The sequence below is a fragment of the Zonotrichia albicollis genome, chromosome 10 (genome assembly GCF_047830755.1).
Source record: "Zonotrichia albicollis isolate bZonAlb1 chromosome 10, bZonAlb1.hap1, whole genome shotgun sequence".
NCBI classification, from domain to species: domain Eukaryota; kingdom Metazoa; phylum Chordata; class Aves; order Passeriformes; family Passerellidae; genus Zonotrichia; species Zonotrichia albicollis.
This window is the reverse complement of record NC_133828.1, coordinates 31,407,468-31,425,874: the sequence shown is the minus strand read 5'-3', so window position 1 is coordinate 31,425,874 and position 18,407 is coordinate 31,407,468. Positions and strand designations below refer to the sequence as shown.

At 39.1% G+C, this 18,407-nt stretch overlaps 1 protein-coding gene across 1 annotated transcript in view; it reads right to left on the bottom strand.

Moving 5' to 3' along the window:
* Window positions 1–18,407, bottom strand: part of USP37 (ubiquitin specific peptidase 37) — a 34,781-nt gene that overhangs the window by 7,946 nt on the left and 8,428 nt on the right. Inside the window, exons 8-20 of the mRNA XM_074548670.1 lie at window positions 17,457–17,541; window positions 16,377–16,538; window positions 15,756–15,887; window positions 13,883–14,006; window positions 13,430–13,635; window positions 12,557–12,674; window positions 11,321–11,400; window positions 10,632–10,796; window positions 9,096–9,161; window positions 8,019–8,169; window positions 3,998–4,250; window positions 1,940–2,106; window positions 51–111 (exon numbers count right to left, since the gene is read on the bottom strand). Coding sequence (XP_074404771.1) covers window positions 51–111; window positions 1,940–2,106; window positions 3,998–4,250; window positions 8,019–8,169; window positions 9,096–9,161; window positions 10,632–10,796; window positions 11,321–11,400; window positions 12,557–12,674; window positions 13,430–13,635; window positions 13,883–14,006; window positions 15,756–15,887; window positions 16,377–16,538; window positions 17,457–17,541 — 1,770 coding nt within the window. The remainder of the gene's footprint in view (window positions 1–50; window positions 112–1,939; window positions 2,107–3,997; window positions 4,251–8,018; window positions 8,170–9,095; window positions 9,162–10,631; window positions 10,797–11,320; window positions 11,401–12,556; window positions 12,675–13,429; window positions 13,636–13,882; window positions 14,007–15,755; window positions 15,888–16,376; window positions 16,539–17,456; window positions 17,542–18,407) is intronic.

Here is an 18,407-nt window from a genome sequence, read left to right as displayed (position 1 = left end):
TCAATTTTCTCTTAAAAACAACATACTGGAAGAACTTAAATAAGTTTCACCTTGTAGACTTAATTCCGTGGCTCGTTTGAGGTCATCATCCTCTTTCTGTTCTCGTGCCTCCTGATGGGGAGAGAACAAAACTTAGCTCATTGAGACATTTCACTGTTTAAAATTCTTGTGGTGCTCTTTTTCCATTGAAACTGTGCTGCTCTGGTTTCTACAACAAACCTGACATTGTAAATTAAAGGTTCTGTGTGAAGGAATGTTTGCAACCACCGAGAGTCCAATGTTCCCGTGCAACAGAACCTGGGACAAACCTTCATTAAGGCTTGTCAAAGATCCTGAAGTTTGGTATGCAGCAGAGCGAGTCTCCAGTACCACCAAATGCTTTCCCTGGATCATTAATTTGAAAAGCATCTGAATGAATTTGTAACCCTGTGCTCAGAAAAGCTGTCACTTACACACAAAGCTCCTCAACACTTCAGCAAAATTTAGTCTGTTTCTGACCAAAGCCAGCTGAGGACACAGTCATTAAATCCTGACAGATTTTACTATTTTTAAGCCATTTGAAAGTGGAGCCAGTGGTTGTATCTAACAGGTGCAATCCACAAAGGCAGGATGCAAAAAGACACCACTAAACAAGCAGGTATTAAAAATATTACCATGACCAAGCAGCAAAGAAACCTCAAGTCAACAAACACGTCAAATGTTTGGATAATATCATGCCCCTATTCCTCCCACTACTCTTGAAAGCCCAGAGCTTTCCCAGTCAAGCCCACAGCAAGCCAGTCAATAATATTTAATGAGCTGGCTTCTTAATTTAGGGTTTGAGTGCTTGCAGCACACCTGAATGCAGCACCCCAACTATGTATTTCAAATCAAGATAACCACAGCAACTGCATTTCCATGCCCAAATCATTAGAATAGCAGATTTTTGCTTCAGAACTGTAGCAGAAACACACTCAAAGGGCAGTTTTACATTATTAGCATGAGGCCTTTTATCTCACTATTTCTAAAGGATTTGGGAATCTTTGTTAAACTACTCGGCATTGATGAATCAAAGCTACATCTGGCATGGAACATACCAGCACCTCATAATGAGTAATGGGAGAGAAAAAAACCCAAGAGCCATGGAAACATCAGATCTCATAAGGAAAACCATGACAGCTTTGGTATTAATAGAGAGCAGACAAGGGCACCTATTTAAAGGAAGACCTGGCTAAGTGTTCGCTTTATTCTCTGCTGCTTGGTTAAACTTGCAGAAATCAGTTACAGGTCTTGCAATTCAAGTGGAATAGAGATAGTTAGCACACAACTCAAGAAACCCATTCTTTCCAAGCCTAATTTAAAGGACTTGTTTTCAAGTAAATTATTTGGGATCTTTTTTCCACTTTACTTAACAGAGAAGGATCACATAAATGTTCAGTTCCTACATTCTGCACTAAGCATCCCCTACTCTCTAGCACCAGAAACCCACCTAGGACAGACACATCTTTAGCCTGACCTGACATGGCAATTCTTAGCCTTGGCTTTGAAACCTGCCTCTTTCACTAAGTCTTGACATGACACACTGCAAGAAACTGTCAGAGAAGCTAAAGGTGGGCTGGGATCTTTATGTCAGAGAGGAAGAGTTTAGTTGAGGTTATCATCATTTTTAATATAATGTGACAAACCAGTGCACAAAAGTGCATGGGGAACTCTGAGAAATCTGTAGACCTGTGATGTGATGCACAGGTTTCAAAGCACATTCAAAATGTGCCCAGATGTACCCAGTGTCATCACTCAACTGACACTGGAGCTAGAAGAAACCCAAACATTTTTCCATCTGGTTATGCCAAAAAAAGCAGAATAATTCTTTTGCAGTTACTGCCTGAATGCAAGCTTTTCCTTTAGCTTTCAGGTAACCAGTGTTGGGGAAGACAACTTAAGAAAGCAAACTATTTCTTACTTGCTCTTGAAGGCTTTGAGCCAGCGCCTGCTGGAGTTCTTGTTCTTCCCTCTCTCTCTCCATATCGTACTGCTGCAGCCAGTCAACCTCCCCTTGGGAGCCTTCTGGAGTTTTGTTTTCCTTATTCTCATCAAAATCTTTAGTTATCTCAGTGAAATTGGCAGGACCTGAGGGATCACAAAGTACAGTTTATACTTTTCTGGGTCTTCTGTTTGTTACCATCTAAGTCCTCTTTAAATCACCACAATCCTTGCAGCATAGTGACATCTATTGACAGGGAGCTCACCCGCCATAAAACACCCACACAAGAGTCAAATGGAAAAGCTCCAAAGTGCAATATCATACTCATTTTAACTGGTGCACAATGAACCATTTGATTAATCCCTGCAACTGTTCTTAGCCTTTTATGTTCACTCAGAAACAGCAAGTTTAACTACAGAAGCCACACACCACTAGGTTTCTCCAGCCATGAACCTGAATTTCTCTGTAAGAAAGCATGGATTATAAAAATTTGCATTGCATATTAGACCTTGGAGTACTACAGATGAAGCCACAATAAAAGCCAAACCAAATGCAAGATGAAAAAAAGCACAAATCTCAAGCACTGTTTAAATGTGCTACTTTTGCTTCAGCTAAGAGCTTCAATCTTGCACTATGTACAGCTTTAAAGGTGCATGAAGATGGTAACTTTTTAGCTCACCCTTGAAGTAAACATAATGGCAGAAGTGCTTTACAGAACATCTGAAATGAACATTCATTCAGCTGCTGCTGCATACACTCCTGCAGATGCAGGACACTTTGACTCTTGCTTGCAACTAAGAAAGTGCAACATCTGCTCCAACAGCTATCAGGCAGCAGCATGTGAAACTTCATGGTTTTGTCCTGTGCAGACTTCAACATCTGCTGATTAGTGATTAACAAGGATAATACAAGGCAGTCTCAGTATCTGTGAACCCTTAAACACAAGGCCAACAGCACCAGAACCATAATCCATCAGTCTAATCCTTTCAAGATGAAAAAAAACCCCAGAATGTATTACATGAGCTTTGAAAACTTCCACGATAAGAAATACAGAACTTATATAAAACACACACCTTTTGCTTAAGAGTAACAAAAAAGCCTTCAAATAATTACATTGTACCTTCCAAAGAAAACCTGGACAGAAATATGTTTATATGGTCACATTCTATCGCTACTTTATTTTACAACACCATAAGCAACATTGCTGTATAAAAAGGAGGGCACGAAGTAGGATGATCACATACATAATATTATTCTTATAGCCTTCCACCATCAAGGCTGTCAAGGGCTGTCCATTGAAAGAAATGTCATTTTTTGTAACAGTGGGGAGATATTCTGTTGTTAATGAACATCCTGCCTCTTAGAGGACATGAGCACATTGTTGGTCTCTTTTTTCATGCTAGTGCAACTAAAAACCTGCTGGAAAGCATGTAGCACACAATAAATGATAAACCACTTATATTTCCTTCAGCTGGCTAAAGGAAGACTCAACTTCCCCACACTGAGAACACCCAGGCTCCTCCTTGTACTTAAACATGTCTCTCAGAGGCCATAATTCACTTGAGCCTCTTAAGCTTAAAAGTCTACTCTCACATAAAAAGTTTTAGAAAAAAATACAGATATAGTTAAATTCATTACTAACTAGTGACAAAATCGCTGCATTTATGAAAGCATTCTAGTCTTATGCCTTAGACTTAGAGTCAGTTCTAGACATGGCCAAATATTAGGAAATTGAATTGTCTGGCACAGGAACCTGTGGAAGCATGTGTTAATCAAGAGAGGAAAAAAAAAAAAAGGAAATTAACTTTGAATCATGGAGGTGACAGACTTACAAGAAAATACATTTTCACAGTTTGATGAACTAAATGCTTTATACATAGGGAAATTACAAAGTTTAAGCTCCTAAAACTCTGAGCAAGTCACAGTTGCAGCAGTGCACTTGCAGCCAGTTCCTAGCACCAGGAATGACTAAGCTGATGTTATCAGTAACCTGCTTTAGCCCACCTGAGTCCAGTTAAGATGGTTGCTTTGCCTTACCTGAGTCTAATACTGTTTTGGATTTCTCCATCTCCATAGATTCCAGGTTTTCTGGCAATTCCTGAATTTCATCATCTCCAAAACCAGTGTCTGGGCTGCTTGTGGGTTTATCTTCATCATGGCTCAGAGACAGAGAAGCTTCCCTTTTGCTAATCTCTAAGACAGCTGCTAGGAGTTCATCTTCGCTCATCCCATCAAAACCAGCATTACCCAGCTCGGGTTTATCACCCTCCATTTTACTTCTTTTTGAACCCTAGAGATGAATGGAGTTATGATTAAGTGTTTGAATAAGCAGGTATACAACATCAGTTTCACATTTCCGTGGAGATTTATTTTTATTAACCCCAGGGAGTGGGAGTTTGGCACTGTCAACATTCAACATAGTTACATGAGACTCGAGGGAGAGACAGCCTTTATAGCTACACTTACTCCACAGAAAAATATTTAAGTATACACTACAACCAGTTTTTACAGGCCTTGTGGATTAACATACACAAGATAATTCTTAACTTCTCCTTCCTTTCCTTCAAAACATGTTTCCCCTTTAGGTTCTGATGAATTTTCAAGCCCCTGGCAAGTCAATGCTGAGATATAAGCAGGGAAACTGCAAGTTTGTTAGCGAAGGATGAAGCAGCAACATGAGAGTAACTGAACTCAAATATAGGGATGGATGAACAGAAACTAAAATTGAGCTGGTATAAAGAGCAATTAAAATTAGGTTTTGTGCTGCAGATTTGTCATATGAAACTGTGATGTGAGTAGAGGGAGGAGTGCAGGAGTTGCAAACCAAGTAAGAAAACAGTTAAACAGGGAAAGGGGGAATTATTCTTTCCCAAGGAGAACAGAATGATTTTCATTTGGAAGAAAAAAAAACCACCTTAGTCTTAATCTCAATTTTCCTTTTTATAGTTCATTTTCCTAAAGCTGATGCTCATCAACTCCTACACCACTGTAATTTGCAAATAATATAGTAATTTCAATCATTTTGATATTAAGTGTTAATCAGGAGGTTAACCTCCATGTATGCATGTTTACACAATTACACTATTTACCATATGCTTAGAATTTCTTTTCCTATATTATGTTAAACTAGGGTAAGATAGTTTCTATTATAATGCACTTATCCAGATCTTACTGCAAACTGCATTAGGATGAATCCCAGAACCTTGTTAAAATGAACAAAATCACATTTTTACTGCTGCTTTTTACTCAAATACAGCAAGCATTTTGTATTAAAACTGCCTTGTCAAACAAGATTAGCAAATGAATTAGCTAACTAAACTGCTTGTTCTAGACCTGCTGCCCTCCAAGAATTAGAGGTGCCAAATTTAAACCTCTCTCCTCACAGGTATTTATGCACTGGATAAGTAAAGCAGAATACCTTTCTAAGCTTTCTGATTTCTCTCCCTGCACCTGTAGGTTACCAACATCAAAACTGCTTTAGCTCTTCAGCAAACCCTAGTTCCAGGCTCTCTGCCAACAACTACCACTAATTCAGTGGATGGACTTTAAAGACTTGGCAGCATCTGTGCATTATTTGAATACAACTTTTCTACTAGACATTATTTGCATAGATTTTAAATAGCTCAGGCTGTAAGACAGGCTGTTTTAAGTAAGCATTTTTAAGAAGTCCTTCAAATACTACTTCATCTGCAGAAGCAGAGATCACAGGAATTGCAGCTGTGCCCTGTTTAGCTGGACAACTGCTGTTTGCCCCTAGCATCCAGTGCCATACACAGATGCTATTCCAGCTGTTCTCCCACACAGCAGGGACATTTTGCAAGGAGTGCCTGGCAAGGGATGCACTTGCCAGACAAAGTGACCACCAAGCCCTTAATGCAACCCCATCCACAGCTCTTTTGAGACTCATACCAAGAGAAATGGTGCAGCAACAGTACTGCCACCTCCAAAAAACCAGGACCAGGTCTCCCAGGACAACATTGAGGTGGTGAGAGAACCTGGTTAATGGTAACACACGGCTGGCCAGGCCTGTGGCTGAGAAGTGGCCAATATGCACAGCCACAGAATAAAATAATTTATGTGGAATCATCACCACCAGTGTCTCTTTCCCACAACTGGCTGTAAAGCCTGTAATTAATTTGTTATTCAAATTAGTATGCTTTATTCCCACAATTTCTGCACTTACAGGGTTTATGCAGTAGAAACTACCTACTCTTCCCCACAAACAAAACTCCAGGAAGTCAGGACAGCTTGAAATACCTTTTCTAAAAGGTACATAACAGGGACTTCAAAGACAAGCTTGTTTCCTTCCTCCAGCTGCAGCCAGGCATAGATGTGCCATGCAGAACAGCAGACACCAGACCTTCAGCAAAGAGCTTTCTGTGCTTTCCCACAGCAATCCATTCCATCCCTACATATCCTGACCATCAGGAAGCGTTCCCTAATATTTAATCTAAAAATTACTGTCTGCAATTTAGGCTATTACTTCTTGTTCTATCCACCACAGGCACAGGAAACAGCTCAAGTGTTTCTATTAACTTCCTCCCTTTCCTTGAAGACACAAGCCTTGCTTACATTTTTCTTTCAACTAAAGACCAAACTGAAGACCACTTGCCTGGCTCTTTCTCTCAAAATCTTCCTTTCTAGACCTCTGACCATTCATGTTCCTCTCCTGTGGCCCCTCTCCAGTTAATCTATAACTCTTTTCAGTCCAGAGCCCAAAGACGGATACAGAGCTCCAACTAAAGCTCAGTTCTGAGGAAAAAAGGATGGTTACTTCACACAGTGTGTATGGAGGCTATGGTTCTGTCTAGATACTTCTACTTTCAACCTGCCTGACCTTGGCATTGTCACCTTTCATGACCTTTCTGAAGGCCCACTGTTTTCCCAGCTGTTCCTATCCCACATTTATAGTCATTTAATCCTGCTAAGATTAGCACCTTTAGCCTGTTCCTACTGAACCACCTCTCCTATTTTTATGCAGTTTCTCAGATTTGTCAAGATCATTCTTATCTGTAGTTCTGAGCTTCATCAAACTGGCAGCTCTTCCTAGCTCTGGATCTTCTAAAAGTTTAATACTCAGTATCTGTCATTTATTAAATTCTGGGTGAGGATCCTCCCTTGGTTTGATTTTCCCATCACATCAGAAACTGTAGATATCTTCCTCTTGTTACTACTGCTATTCATCCACATTTACACCTGTCCCTTAATATCATAATCAAGGCCACAAATCTCTCCTTGATTAAAATAATCCTATGAGCATTGTCAAAAACTTTAGTGAAGCAAAAGCTTTATAGAAGCAGAGATGCAGGAAACTTGTCCTATGCACAAGGCCTGCAGTTCTCTCAACAGAAGAAAGTGGTACTGCAAGATAATCCTCTAAGCTGCTGCTATTCCCTTCTGGGTCATCATTTCTTCCCACACAACTCATCTACCTGCTAATACACTGGCCTGACAGGCAAAAAAAGTATCTTGGCAGCATTGACACTAGTCACAAGGAAAAGCTCAAAGGCAATTTGAAATTAACTGTGCCATTACACCAATGAACTTGGTCTCTTCACACTTCTGTGTCCGCCTACAAAGACTGTTAGCTTCAGATTCTAACAACAATTAAAAGCCACACTTGAAAGGGGACACGGATTGGATGTGCATGAAATTCTCTCAACTGAATATTTTGCTTAGCCCACCTTATACTGGATCTAATTTAATCAAGGGCCTTACCTCATACTTTTATTATTGACAGCACATTACACTTCAGCCCAGGAACATTATTAGTGGAAGTTACCCAAAGGACTGACCAAACTGCTAAGCAGCTGGTATCCATAACCTGAAAACTCAAGTTCAATTGCAATGCAATTACTTCTGTTCCCAGTGGGAACCCAAGACAACTGTAGAGGGAGGTCAATTAGCAAAGCACTCCCTTCCAGCACTGCAGTGCTAATTAGCAGGAAAAAAACCTCATCTGACATCAATGTCACTCAGTTTATGCTAAAAAAAGCACACAGCAGACATGAGCACAAACAGGATCTAGTACATGAAAGTTTGTGGGTTTTTCCCTTACCTTTTCTGGCTCATCTTGCAGTTGTTGCTGGTCTCTGCTCTGTATGTTACACAACCTTTGGCTATGGGCAACAGAGCGTTTCAATGGCTCATCATCGCTGTCAGAATCTACATAGAGTGCTGCAGAGCTCTTGGACTTGAAAGTGTATTTTCTGTAAATTAAAAACATGGCTACAGAACCTCACAGCATTGTAGCATCATACAAACATGTCTCAAAGTAACTGTTGAAGCATTGCTTTTACACTGTTCAACTGGGGAACACACTGCAACAAGGGACAATGACAATTTATTAATATGGAAGTCAAGGTTTTCAGGAAGCTTTATTCTGCTGGGTTAGCTGACATGTTTACTTGAAGCCTGCAATAACAGCTTACAAAGTTAAAAGTAACTAAGTGTGTGGCTCTTGTTTTTAAGGCAAAGGATTCTGCACTTGATTACCTTGCAATCCCAGACTGAACTCATTTGAGACAAGGCCACATTAGCACATAGATTTGGCATAAATCATTTGACTTGAGTTTTTTAAGTTGGACATAGGGCTTCTCACAACATTACCCAGATATAAGAAGTACAAAAATGCACCAATTTTTCATTTTGCTGTTTGCTCTTCCATTAAGATAAATTCCTGCTTCTTTAGAACAGAAGACAAAGGAGTCTGGGGAAGTCACAATTTCTGTTTTATTAGTAAATCTGGTCTTTAAGCATCCCTCAATGCAAAACCATTCAGTGTGATATCACATTTTTCACAGTATCAAAAACTGGCTGTCTCATCTTAGCAAATAAACTTAAGGAATCAACCTCCTGCTCCCAAAACACCCATTTTGGCTCCATAGAGTCAGAACAAAGAGCTAGATTGCAGAAGTAGCAATCATTTTGCTTCTTAAACAAGGCAAATTGCACCACTGATGTTAATTTCAGCTACCATGCAATCCCAATAAAACTCAGATATGAAAAAAGACAGTAGCTGAAATAATTTACAACATTAACACCAGAAAAGACCTAGAAAATCTAAAAATGCCTTGGAACCTATGCCACAAAACCCCAGGCCATTGGACAAGGACATTCCAGAGCTATAACTCACCTACAAGGTGTGGAAGTGCTTACAGTACAGGAATTCACCATCTGGGAGGCTTTCAATGGACGGGAACTATTAAAAGAATAAAATAATTTATTGCAGTAGTTACAGTCTTTAAAAAATAAGTTTACTTGTCTGCTATGCATGCAAATCCATGACCAAAAGAACAAGCAGAATATCATTATGTACTTGCTAATTGCTTAGATTTACAGTAATAACTTCATCACACTATAAATAAACAACAGTTGTTCAAAACCATGTATAATCCTTTAAACTTGATTCACTTCTTGGCGATGCACCCTCAGGGACCGGCTCACAAATTAAAGGCTCTTGGCTCCCATGTCAAGACAACTCATTCCTTTATATTTTATTCCCACCAACACTTGAGTTCCTGCTCCCAAACCACAGTCTCCTTCTCTTGTCTGGATCAGCCGGTTTTCTGGCATTTCCCACATCTTAATTTCTCCTGCCTTACCTAGATTCCTCTGAACCAACTTCCTGCTCCATTTAATCCTTTCATGGGCTCCTCAAAGTCCATCACTATCACTACACATCTATCAAACAGATGGTAGCCACTGCAGAAACCTTTTCTAATCTTCCCCCTAAACCAGGGCTGCTTCTCTCCAGCCTAGTTTCCCTTCCACTCCCTGGTCAATTACAATGGTTTTCATGACTGAAAAAAAAAACCCCTCCAAACATTGGAAAGCTATTTCCAAGCCATTGTCAAGTATTGCTGCTCTGGTTAGCATAAACCGTTTGTTGTGTTTGAGATTCCTACTGTTAAAACAAACTCACCGGAAACATCCACTTATATTTCAGAACACCACTAAACATTTGGCAAAACACCTGCCACACTGCTGAACAGATGCACCAGATGTGTCCTAGCTGACTATGGATACCCTGCCTATGTCACTCAGCAGAGGCCACAAGAGACCTAAGGGTTTCTTGTTCCTCATTCTGCCACAAGCTTCCTATGTGACAACTGGCACATTTAATCTCTGTGTCTCAGGTCAGGCAGCTGTACAGATATAACAGTCTCAGAGAGAAGAAGAGAGTATTTGCAGCATCCAAAGTGCTCAGATACTACAGTGGCACAGGAAAGGCAATGAAAAATGAATGACAGCACAGGAGGTGCAAGTGGAAATTAGCAGAAAAAGGCAGGATGTTTTGTCTTCTAAGCAGAGTTACAGTGTTCTGAAGGGAAAGGTAATCTAGATTACTTTACACTGAGAGACCTACATTTTAAAAATTACTAACAGAAGTGTTCTTAAAAAGAATATAAAGTTATTTTCAAGGACAGTGAAGAATATTATCTTACCAAATATTCCCTAGATAATGCCCAGCTATCTCTTCCTACTGCTTCTATCATGCTTCCTTTCCAAACATGTTCTTATGACAGCAGCATTACAAGCCAGCAGCACACATCTGAAGCTGCATAACTGTAATGTTTCCTTGCCCAGACATCCTCTGGAGGAGATCTGACAAGTGCCTACCTTGTGACACACATGATTAGCAGAGCAGGGACCAAAGCTGCACACTTACATGGCAGAATGGACGCTCCACCCCAGTGTCAGTGGCAGCCTGGTGCTTTCTGTGCAGTGGGAAAGCAGGGTTAGGTATCTGGGAATAACCACTTGCTGCCCCACTTTATGATTGAGAGACAATGCTACATTGAAGCTGTATCGTTTCAGATGAAGAATCAGGACCCTGAGAGAGAGAAGAGAAGGACAAATGTTCATCTCAAGACAGAAGTCAAAGAAAACCTATTCAAAATCCAAGGAAGCCTTTTTTCCAAAGGCATTCACCTGACCAAACCAGATTATTACTTAGGGGTGGTAGGCAAATGCTGACCATCCCTTACCTGCAAGACATAGGTAATCACACACCCCCTGTTCATCACTCAACTTGTACAATATTAAAATTCCAGAATATATTTCCTATATGTGCTTCCTTCATATCCCAGAAACCCCAAGAAAAGGGGAAAGGGAAGACTTAGTCCTCCTTGTGTAGTGATAGGGAGGAAGAAATAAGTACTGCTGAGGGTTTCCAAGGGCTTCTTCAGAGTAAAACTGAAGAACAGCATGGAGACTGACTGCAGGTGCACCTCTTTCACACACTGACCACTGCACATGCTGTCCTGCTCATTTTCCCAGCTTTACTCTTCAGGGGATTTTTGCTTGCACTTTTGTAATGTGCCTCCAGGAAGGAGGGGAACAGGTGTCAGCATTTACCTGGGAAGCCTGTTGAACTTGTGTGTGACAACAGCAGACTTTCCATTGCACTTCTCACAGGAATACTCAATCTCCTCTGCCTGTTTAAGGGAGCAGAGAAATGACTTGTGGAACAAAAGAGAAATCAAGGAGATCTCAACCAAAAATACACATCTCTTACACAAACTCTTCAAAAACAGCAGTAACCACTTAAAATTATAATCGTCTTCCAGTTGACATAGTAAGAGGACATTTAATAAGAGGACAGGCAGCAGACCTTAAAATTTCACATCATATCCACTAACACAGGTGGAATACAAAATAGCTTCCAAAGGGAGGGGACAATCTTGTGAGGGCAACAGTTTTCTCTCTTATACACAGGACTTGTTTGTTGGGTTTTTTTCCCCTAATAATCTTCAGTAGATGTGGTGCCATGAAATTTTCTCCCTCTTGTTCAAAACTTCTGTTTGTTCCTCAAAGGGTATCCTCATCTAAACTTACCAAGGGTATGCTACATGAGAGTAGAGTTGTGGACAGACATCAAAAGGGGAAGCATTCCTTTCCTGAAATTATATAACCTGCCCATCAAATATTCCTACAGTGCTTTACCTTAAGTGAAGTCAAATTACATTAAAATTTTAGGATTTTTTTTAAATTGTAAGACCTCCACCAGCTTTTAGAAGAAAAAGCACGTCAGCTATTCTCTCTGTTGAAAGTATTATCTATACAGAGAGAAAAAAAAGTTTGTCTGAAGATATGACAAAATACCACACCAATTCACAGACATACAAGTTCATTTTCAGCTTTCAGAAGCTTCACCTTGAAGCTCTATTTAGAAAGCAAGCATCCACATATTACAGCTATTTATTTTTTTTTAATTATTGTACCTGCATGATTTTTTCCTCCATGCTAATTAAGGCTTGAAGCATCCTAGCCTAGGAGAGGTAGCACTTCCTGAGTGATTATCCCAATGTAACAGCCTCCCTTCTCTCCTCTGTATTTGTTTACACCTCAACTCTTCCATCACAAAATTGGGAAGTTCACCTATTTTACATCAGTTAATTTCTGCACAGCATTTTACAATATAAACTTCCATATGCTGCTAATGGACAAACCTCAAAAAAGTTCCATGCTATCTCACATGCCTGCAAACCACTGTGAAAGAAACTAATAATCAGCTGTACAATCAGAATTTCCATATGGTGCATGACCTGCACACACTCCACAATGCATAAACCCCCCCCTCAAAGTACATACCCGAAAAAAGAGGTCAAGAGAATCCTGGATGGATCGGGAAGGAAGAAATTTCTTCCTTCGAGGAAGGTCAATGGAGAGGTCATTAAACTGTTCTCGTTTAGTGACTGTTTCACCACACCTAAAAAAGAAACATGCTCCTGCAAGTCTGATGAAAAAGAAACTTAAAACTAACAAATACTTTTGTGGTTTAGGGTAAAGTGACTTCCCAGTTCATCCTATTTTTATTCATCAAAATGGAACTGTTTGATGCTCAGGACAAAGTTGGAACTTGCAATTTCTTTTTGATGCTTTAGAAGTTGAAGCATTTGTTTAAGGGTAAGAACAAAAAAGCACAGATTGCTTTGGAGAGGCAAATGATCAGGTATAGAGGAAATCAAAGCAAAATTCTGCTATAGCTGAACACATCTGCTGCACAGGTCACACACAATGAATGCCCAAACATATTGGTTGACATCTTTTTCTGTAAGAATGTAGAGAGACAGAAGAAAATGCCATTCCCTGGATGCCCTTAGAAAGATCAAATTAAAAACATGGCATCCCCTTTTCCTTTTTTTAAGAGGAAACATTACTTGGATGAAACCCCCTTTTCTCTCTATTCCCATACAATTGGTACACACAGAGCAAAGTACAAAGGCTTTCCATAGGAAATGCAATGAAGAACTATGTAGTATGACACTGTTTAAAGAAGGCCTGCAGCAGCAGACAGTGTGTGAAGTTTACAACATTTCTAGACAAGAGAGTATTCTTCTAAATATCTAGCCTTGGATAAAACATAGTTCTTAGTTGTGGTTACTACAGGTGAAGTCATGTGAGATGGGAAGACTTCCTAAGTCTTTTAAGATAAGTGTGAAAAAAGCTGTCAAGCACACTTACATTTTGCAAATGATAGAATGCTGAACCTCAAACTCTAAGTTACTGATAACGGGACATGTATAAACTTTGGTGGCTGAGAGGTCGTCAGAAGCACGTCCTGGTGAGTTATCCTCATTAGGGATTGGCTCACTCTTCCACGTTTTGTTTAACTTTTCCATGTCTTCCTTCAGCTGATCCAGACACTGGCTCAAGAACTCATGTGCATCCTAGAAACAGGGCAAATGTAATGATATGGCTTTGTATAACTTCATTCAGTACTTTTCTCAAACACACACAGACTGGGGAATTATGTTCAGTTCACTGCATTCAGTAATACTGAGGCAGTTCTGCTCTAACGATCATTGCCATTCAACCAAAAGTCACTGTCAAACACAGCTGAAGCTTGACAGGTGTTCAACACAGTCCAAGCACTGGACAAATTGCACATAACTGTTTCCAGACAATGATACTTACATTCTGCATGTACCCAGAAAATCTCTCTGCAGTAGCTGAAATGGCACTTTTCACCTTCTTGAGCAGCTCTTTCTTAACCTCAGAGCTGCAGACATCTTTTTTAGCAAGCAGATGGGCAAAACGTCTGCAGAAGTCAAGGCAATGAAACACTGGTTGGTTTTCCAGGACTTTAGAGAAACATAACAGAATTCATGATACCTTATTTTAAGAGTTCCTAAAAGCTTCTGTCCTGTGATAAGTGGTTCAGGGGTTCTGTATGAAAATATCCCACATATAATTAACCTTTTCCATTTCAAGTATTTTGAGATCTCATTTGAAGCCATCATCAAACAGCACTCAAATGAACAAAAAAACCCAATCCACAATCTTTTAAAGTAAAATGAAAAGCCTTATAAAGCTCTAAAAATGTATTTCTCCTCTTTTGCAATGAGAAAAAAACCTCATAATGCTTTTTAAAAACATTTGTACTGATAGGAAATATGATATCACACAGTACCAAAATAAGCAATACAAAATCACTAAATTCAACTTGAATGATCAGAACAGTTTCTATTTATGTTTTATTTTTAAACTTCCACTCATTTTCAAGTCTTACATCTTCCAGCAGTAAAAACATTTTAACAGAGAAAAAGTTGTAGCAAAAAGAGCCATGAGGAGTTCCTTGGTTCATGCTCGTGTTTCTGTCAGCTTTGCTACAGAACTTTTGAAATTAACTTTACTTGTGCCTCTGAGCTACTATGATTTAGTTATCTTTTACAACTGCTTTACAATTTCACAGGACATACACACCAAATATACTCCAAGAACAAGTTTTGGTCATGCTACATACATAAGAAGGTGACAGGAAGATGTCACATCGCATGACACAAAAAACCCCCAACCCAAAGACAGGGAAAACCTGTATAATCCCATTGCATCCCAAACCAACAACTCATACTCAGTTAACCCCAAGAATCTGATCAGTTTATTGCAGCTTGACAAGTTTCTGCTACTCTGCTGAACTCCAAGAACAGCATGTGCTGTCCTGGCCCTCTCAGCTGCTCAGCGAAGCACATTAGGAAACCACAGCACAGGTGATAATCAATCACTGATCAACCAGAAAAACAGTCACCAGGTTAGATGGTATAGCCAAACCAAGAGAAGACAAAGTAGATGCTTTGAGTATCAACTCTGACTTGTACAGGATGACACACTGCCCATTAGGTATATGGAGCACAACCTTCAGAGGTCTTTCTATAAAAATTAGAGAAAGGACATTTCAAGAGGCACATGGAACAACCTCTGATCCCGAGTAGTGTAGAAAGAGTTCAAGATGACACAGCAAAAATAGAAAATTACCTCAAAAGATATAAAAAATTGATGGAACAGAAACACAAATGGTTCTGATAATCTTGCATCTTATTTAGAGACAGAAAATAAATGAGGTGCATCAGAGAAAATATAATAAAAATCCCAAATGGCAGAATTTAGAGAAAGATTAAGTATGCAAAACTTGAACACTTTCCACAGCTACCAAACAAAAGGCATAAGCCCCCACATATCAGGTGAAGTTAGTGATCAGCCTAAACTCTACCTGGCAAAGTTTTTAAAAGAAACTTTTCTGCACCTAACTTATTTTGCAATTTCTTACATTTTCTTCTGAAGCATTTCACTCTGCCACTACAAATACAGTAAAAGAATGCCTGTAACTCAATATTATAAGTTAAGAGCTGATTTCCTAATTCAAAAGTAAAGCCACAAAATACAGATAGCTCTAGGATTTCTTTTATTATCTATACAGGCAAATGACCCTCTACAAGCATGCTTCAGTTTTACCAAACCAGTTTCTCAATAAAGAAGGAGAAAAACAGCTTTCACAGAATGTGAATTTTACCTGATAAGTGCATTGAGTGGAATTTTTTTCCATGGGATACCCTGTTTGAGCAAATCATTAGCAAAAGACTGAATTGAAAACAAGGACTGTAGGATGGCATTCATATAGCAGGTGTTTCCCAAGTTTGAAAACCTGAAAAAAAAATTTTTTTTGAATGCTTGGTCAATGTGCAAACCTGCTGCCAGAGTAAAACACAGCACTACTAACACATAGGATATTCACCCCAGCCACTCCCCAAAGAGCATCTTACTGGAGCTGTTCCCCAGCTCTTCAGCCTAAACTGAAAACTCATGGGAGGCAGCATTTACCAGGAAAGCTCACATGAGTTTCTACAATCAAACTTTTAAAAAATGCATATATATATATATATATATATATATATACACATATAAAGATAGAGAAATGAATCATCATTAAAGAAACATGAATTACCAGAAATTACTATGTCTCAAACTCCAAGGATGTGAATTCAGGAATAAATACCCTCCAAACTAAGAAAAGGGTTCCCTCCCTCAGTGTTCATTTATTTCAGGATTATTTTTTTAATTAAATAATTATGACAAGAATGTGCATGTTCTGATGATCAAAGTATGCATGCTAGATAAAGAAAATTAAATTTACCCTTGCAACTGTTGTTGAGGATGGGTGGAAAGGGGCACTCGGGGTTTGTTCCATCCTGTGTAATCTTGATTAGATCTCATTTTTTTAACAGAAAGAGGGGCAGGCTGAGAAAGGAATCCCAGGCTTCTTTTGGCTGAAGAGGTCTGGCTGGATACACTAGACCTAGAAACATAAAAGCATAAGAAGATAGAAGATTTGTAATGTTCTGCCTTAAAGAGCTATAGTCCATGACACTGGAATTGCAGCACCATGGAAGACAAGGAGTGGTGAAGCCACACAAGATAATTGGAATGTATCACAGTGAAAAAGAGATGTGACAGAGAACACTTCTCTCTAGAAGAGTAAATTCTTAGCTTGGTTAAATCTTCTTATATGCACTGGTGGGCATGCAGTATAACCAAGTCTTTGGTCTTACAAACATTTAATAATTCCCCACACTCTATGATGAGAGGAAGAATAATTACATAGCAGGAGATCACCACTCCCAAGATATGCCTAAAATTCACATCTGGGCCAGAATCTTCATTTTCAGTCTCTTGTTCTTGTAACCTCATCACCAACTATAGACCTCAATTCCTAACATTTACACATGGACAATGCTTCTTTTCTCCCTTGATCTTGTACCTTATCTAAGACAGAGACCATGAGTCTGACTGCACAGCACCTTACAAAGAAGAATCCCAAGCTCAGCAGGATTTAGTATTTGCTAAAATACTGTTATTAAAATATAGAACTGCATGCCATTTATCTACTTGGGAAAAATGAAGTACGAGTTCAGACTTAACTTGCAGAGTTCATATAGTATTTGAACCATCTAGAGTTATTCACAACAACTATAACAGACTTAAATGATTTTACAAAGTCTTTCTATTGAAATCAGTAACTAGTTTGTAGATGTAAGCAGGGCAGTTGAAGACACTTTGAAGAACTGCACTGTGCTGCTGAATGAAGAAAAAAAAAACAACAGAACCCACCATGTTATGCATCCAAGCACCATGTGATCAACACACAGGAAACTGAAGAGCTTAATTCCAGTGAAACAACTGCTATTTGCAGTTCACTCTAGTGAATCAGCCCTACCTGTCCAGGGAGGAACTGCCAGTGGAGTACTCCTTTGAAGAGGATCGACTACCATAAAAAGATGATGACTGCAGTGGTAAAACACCTTTAAAAGAGAAGGAAAGACAGGACATTTTGTTCCAGGTTACACAGCTATTTTTACAATAAGCAACTTGTTTGAAAGTACTTAGTCAAAAGGTTTAAAAATCCTCAAATACTGGTTTCCAGAATTGGTTGGGAGATGACTAATACATATGCTTAGAAGTACTAAAGTGACTATTAATTATATGTAAGTAAAGGCATGATGGAGTTTCAGGTATTCAATTCAGTCTCCATCAAACCCAAAGTGCAATATGAAATATTAAAAAGTCATTATCTTCACTACGTGAAAGTTAATAAATATCTATGTAGATAAATATCTATCTATGTAAGACACATGTACAGAAATCTCCTGATTTCCAATGCAGAGCTCTCAAAATTCAAGGTAAATATGCAGAAGTGAAAACAGCTTCTCTTCCTACTCCCAACTCCCACAGTAAATTACTATATACTTGGGGCAAAATAGGATTGTTTTATTGATATGATATCATTGTGACAGATCCTGAGACTTTAATGCCTCAGATGGTGCCACATTAAAAAAAGGCTCTCAAGAGTCAAAATCCCACCTATTACAGTGAATCTCAGTGTAATTTAGTTTGAATAACGAATAGCTGTTTGCTTCTTTCTTGAAGTTGTTTGAGCCATGCAATTTTCAGAAATGCAGATATATGAAAGAAGTTTGCAAGAACTTGCACAGATACACAGACTCTAATTTTGACTCTGAAGACAAAACCAGATGTCCATTCAGAGGTCCATTCAAATATTCACCTTACCAGCTCCTCCAGTAACACATTTTTGCCATCAGAGATGCAGTAAAAAAAGAATGCATCCACCAACATTCCCACATAAAAACAAGATCTTGAATGCATTCCG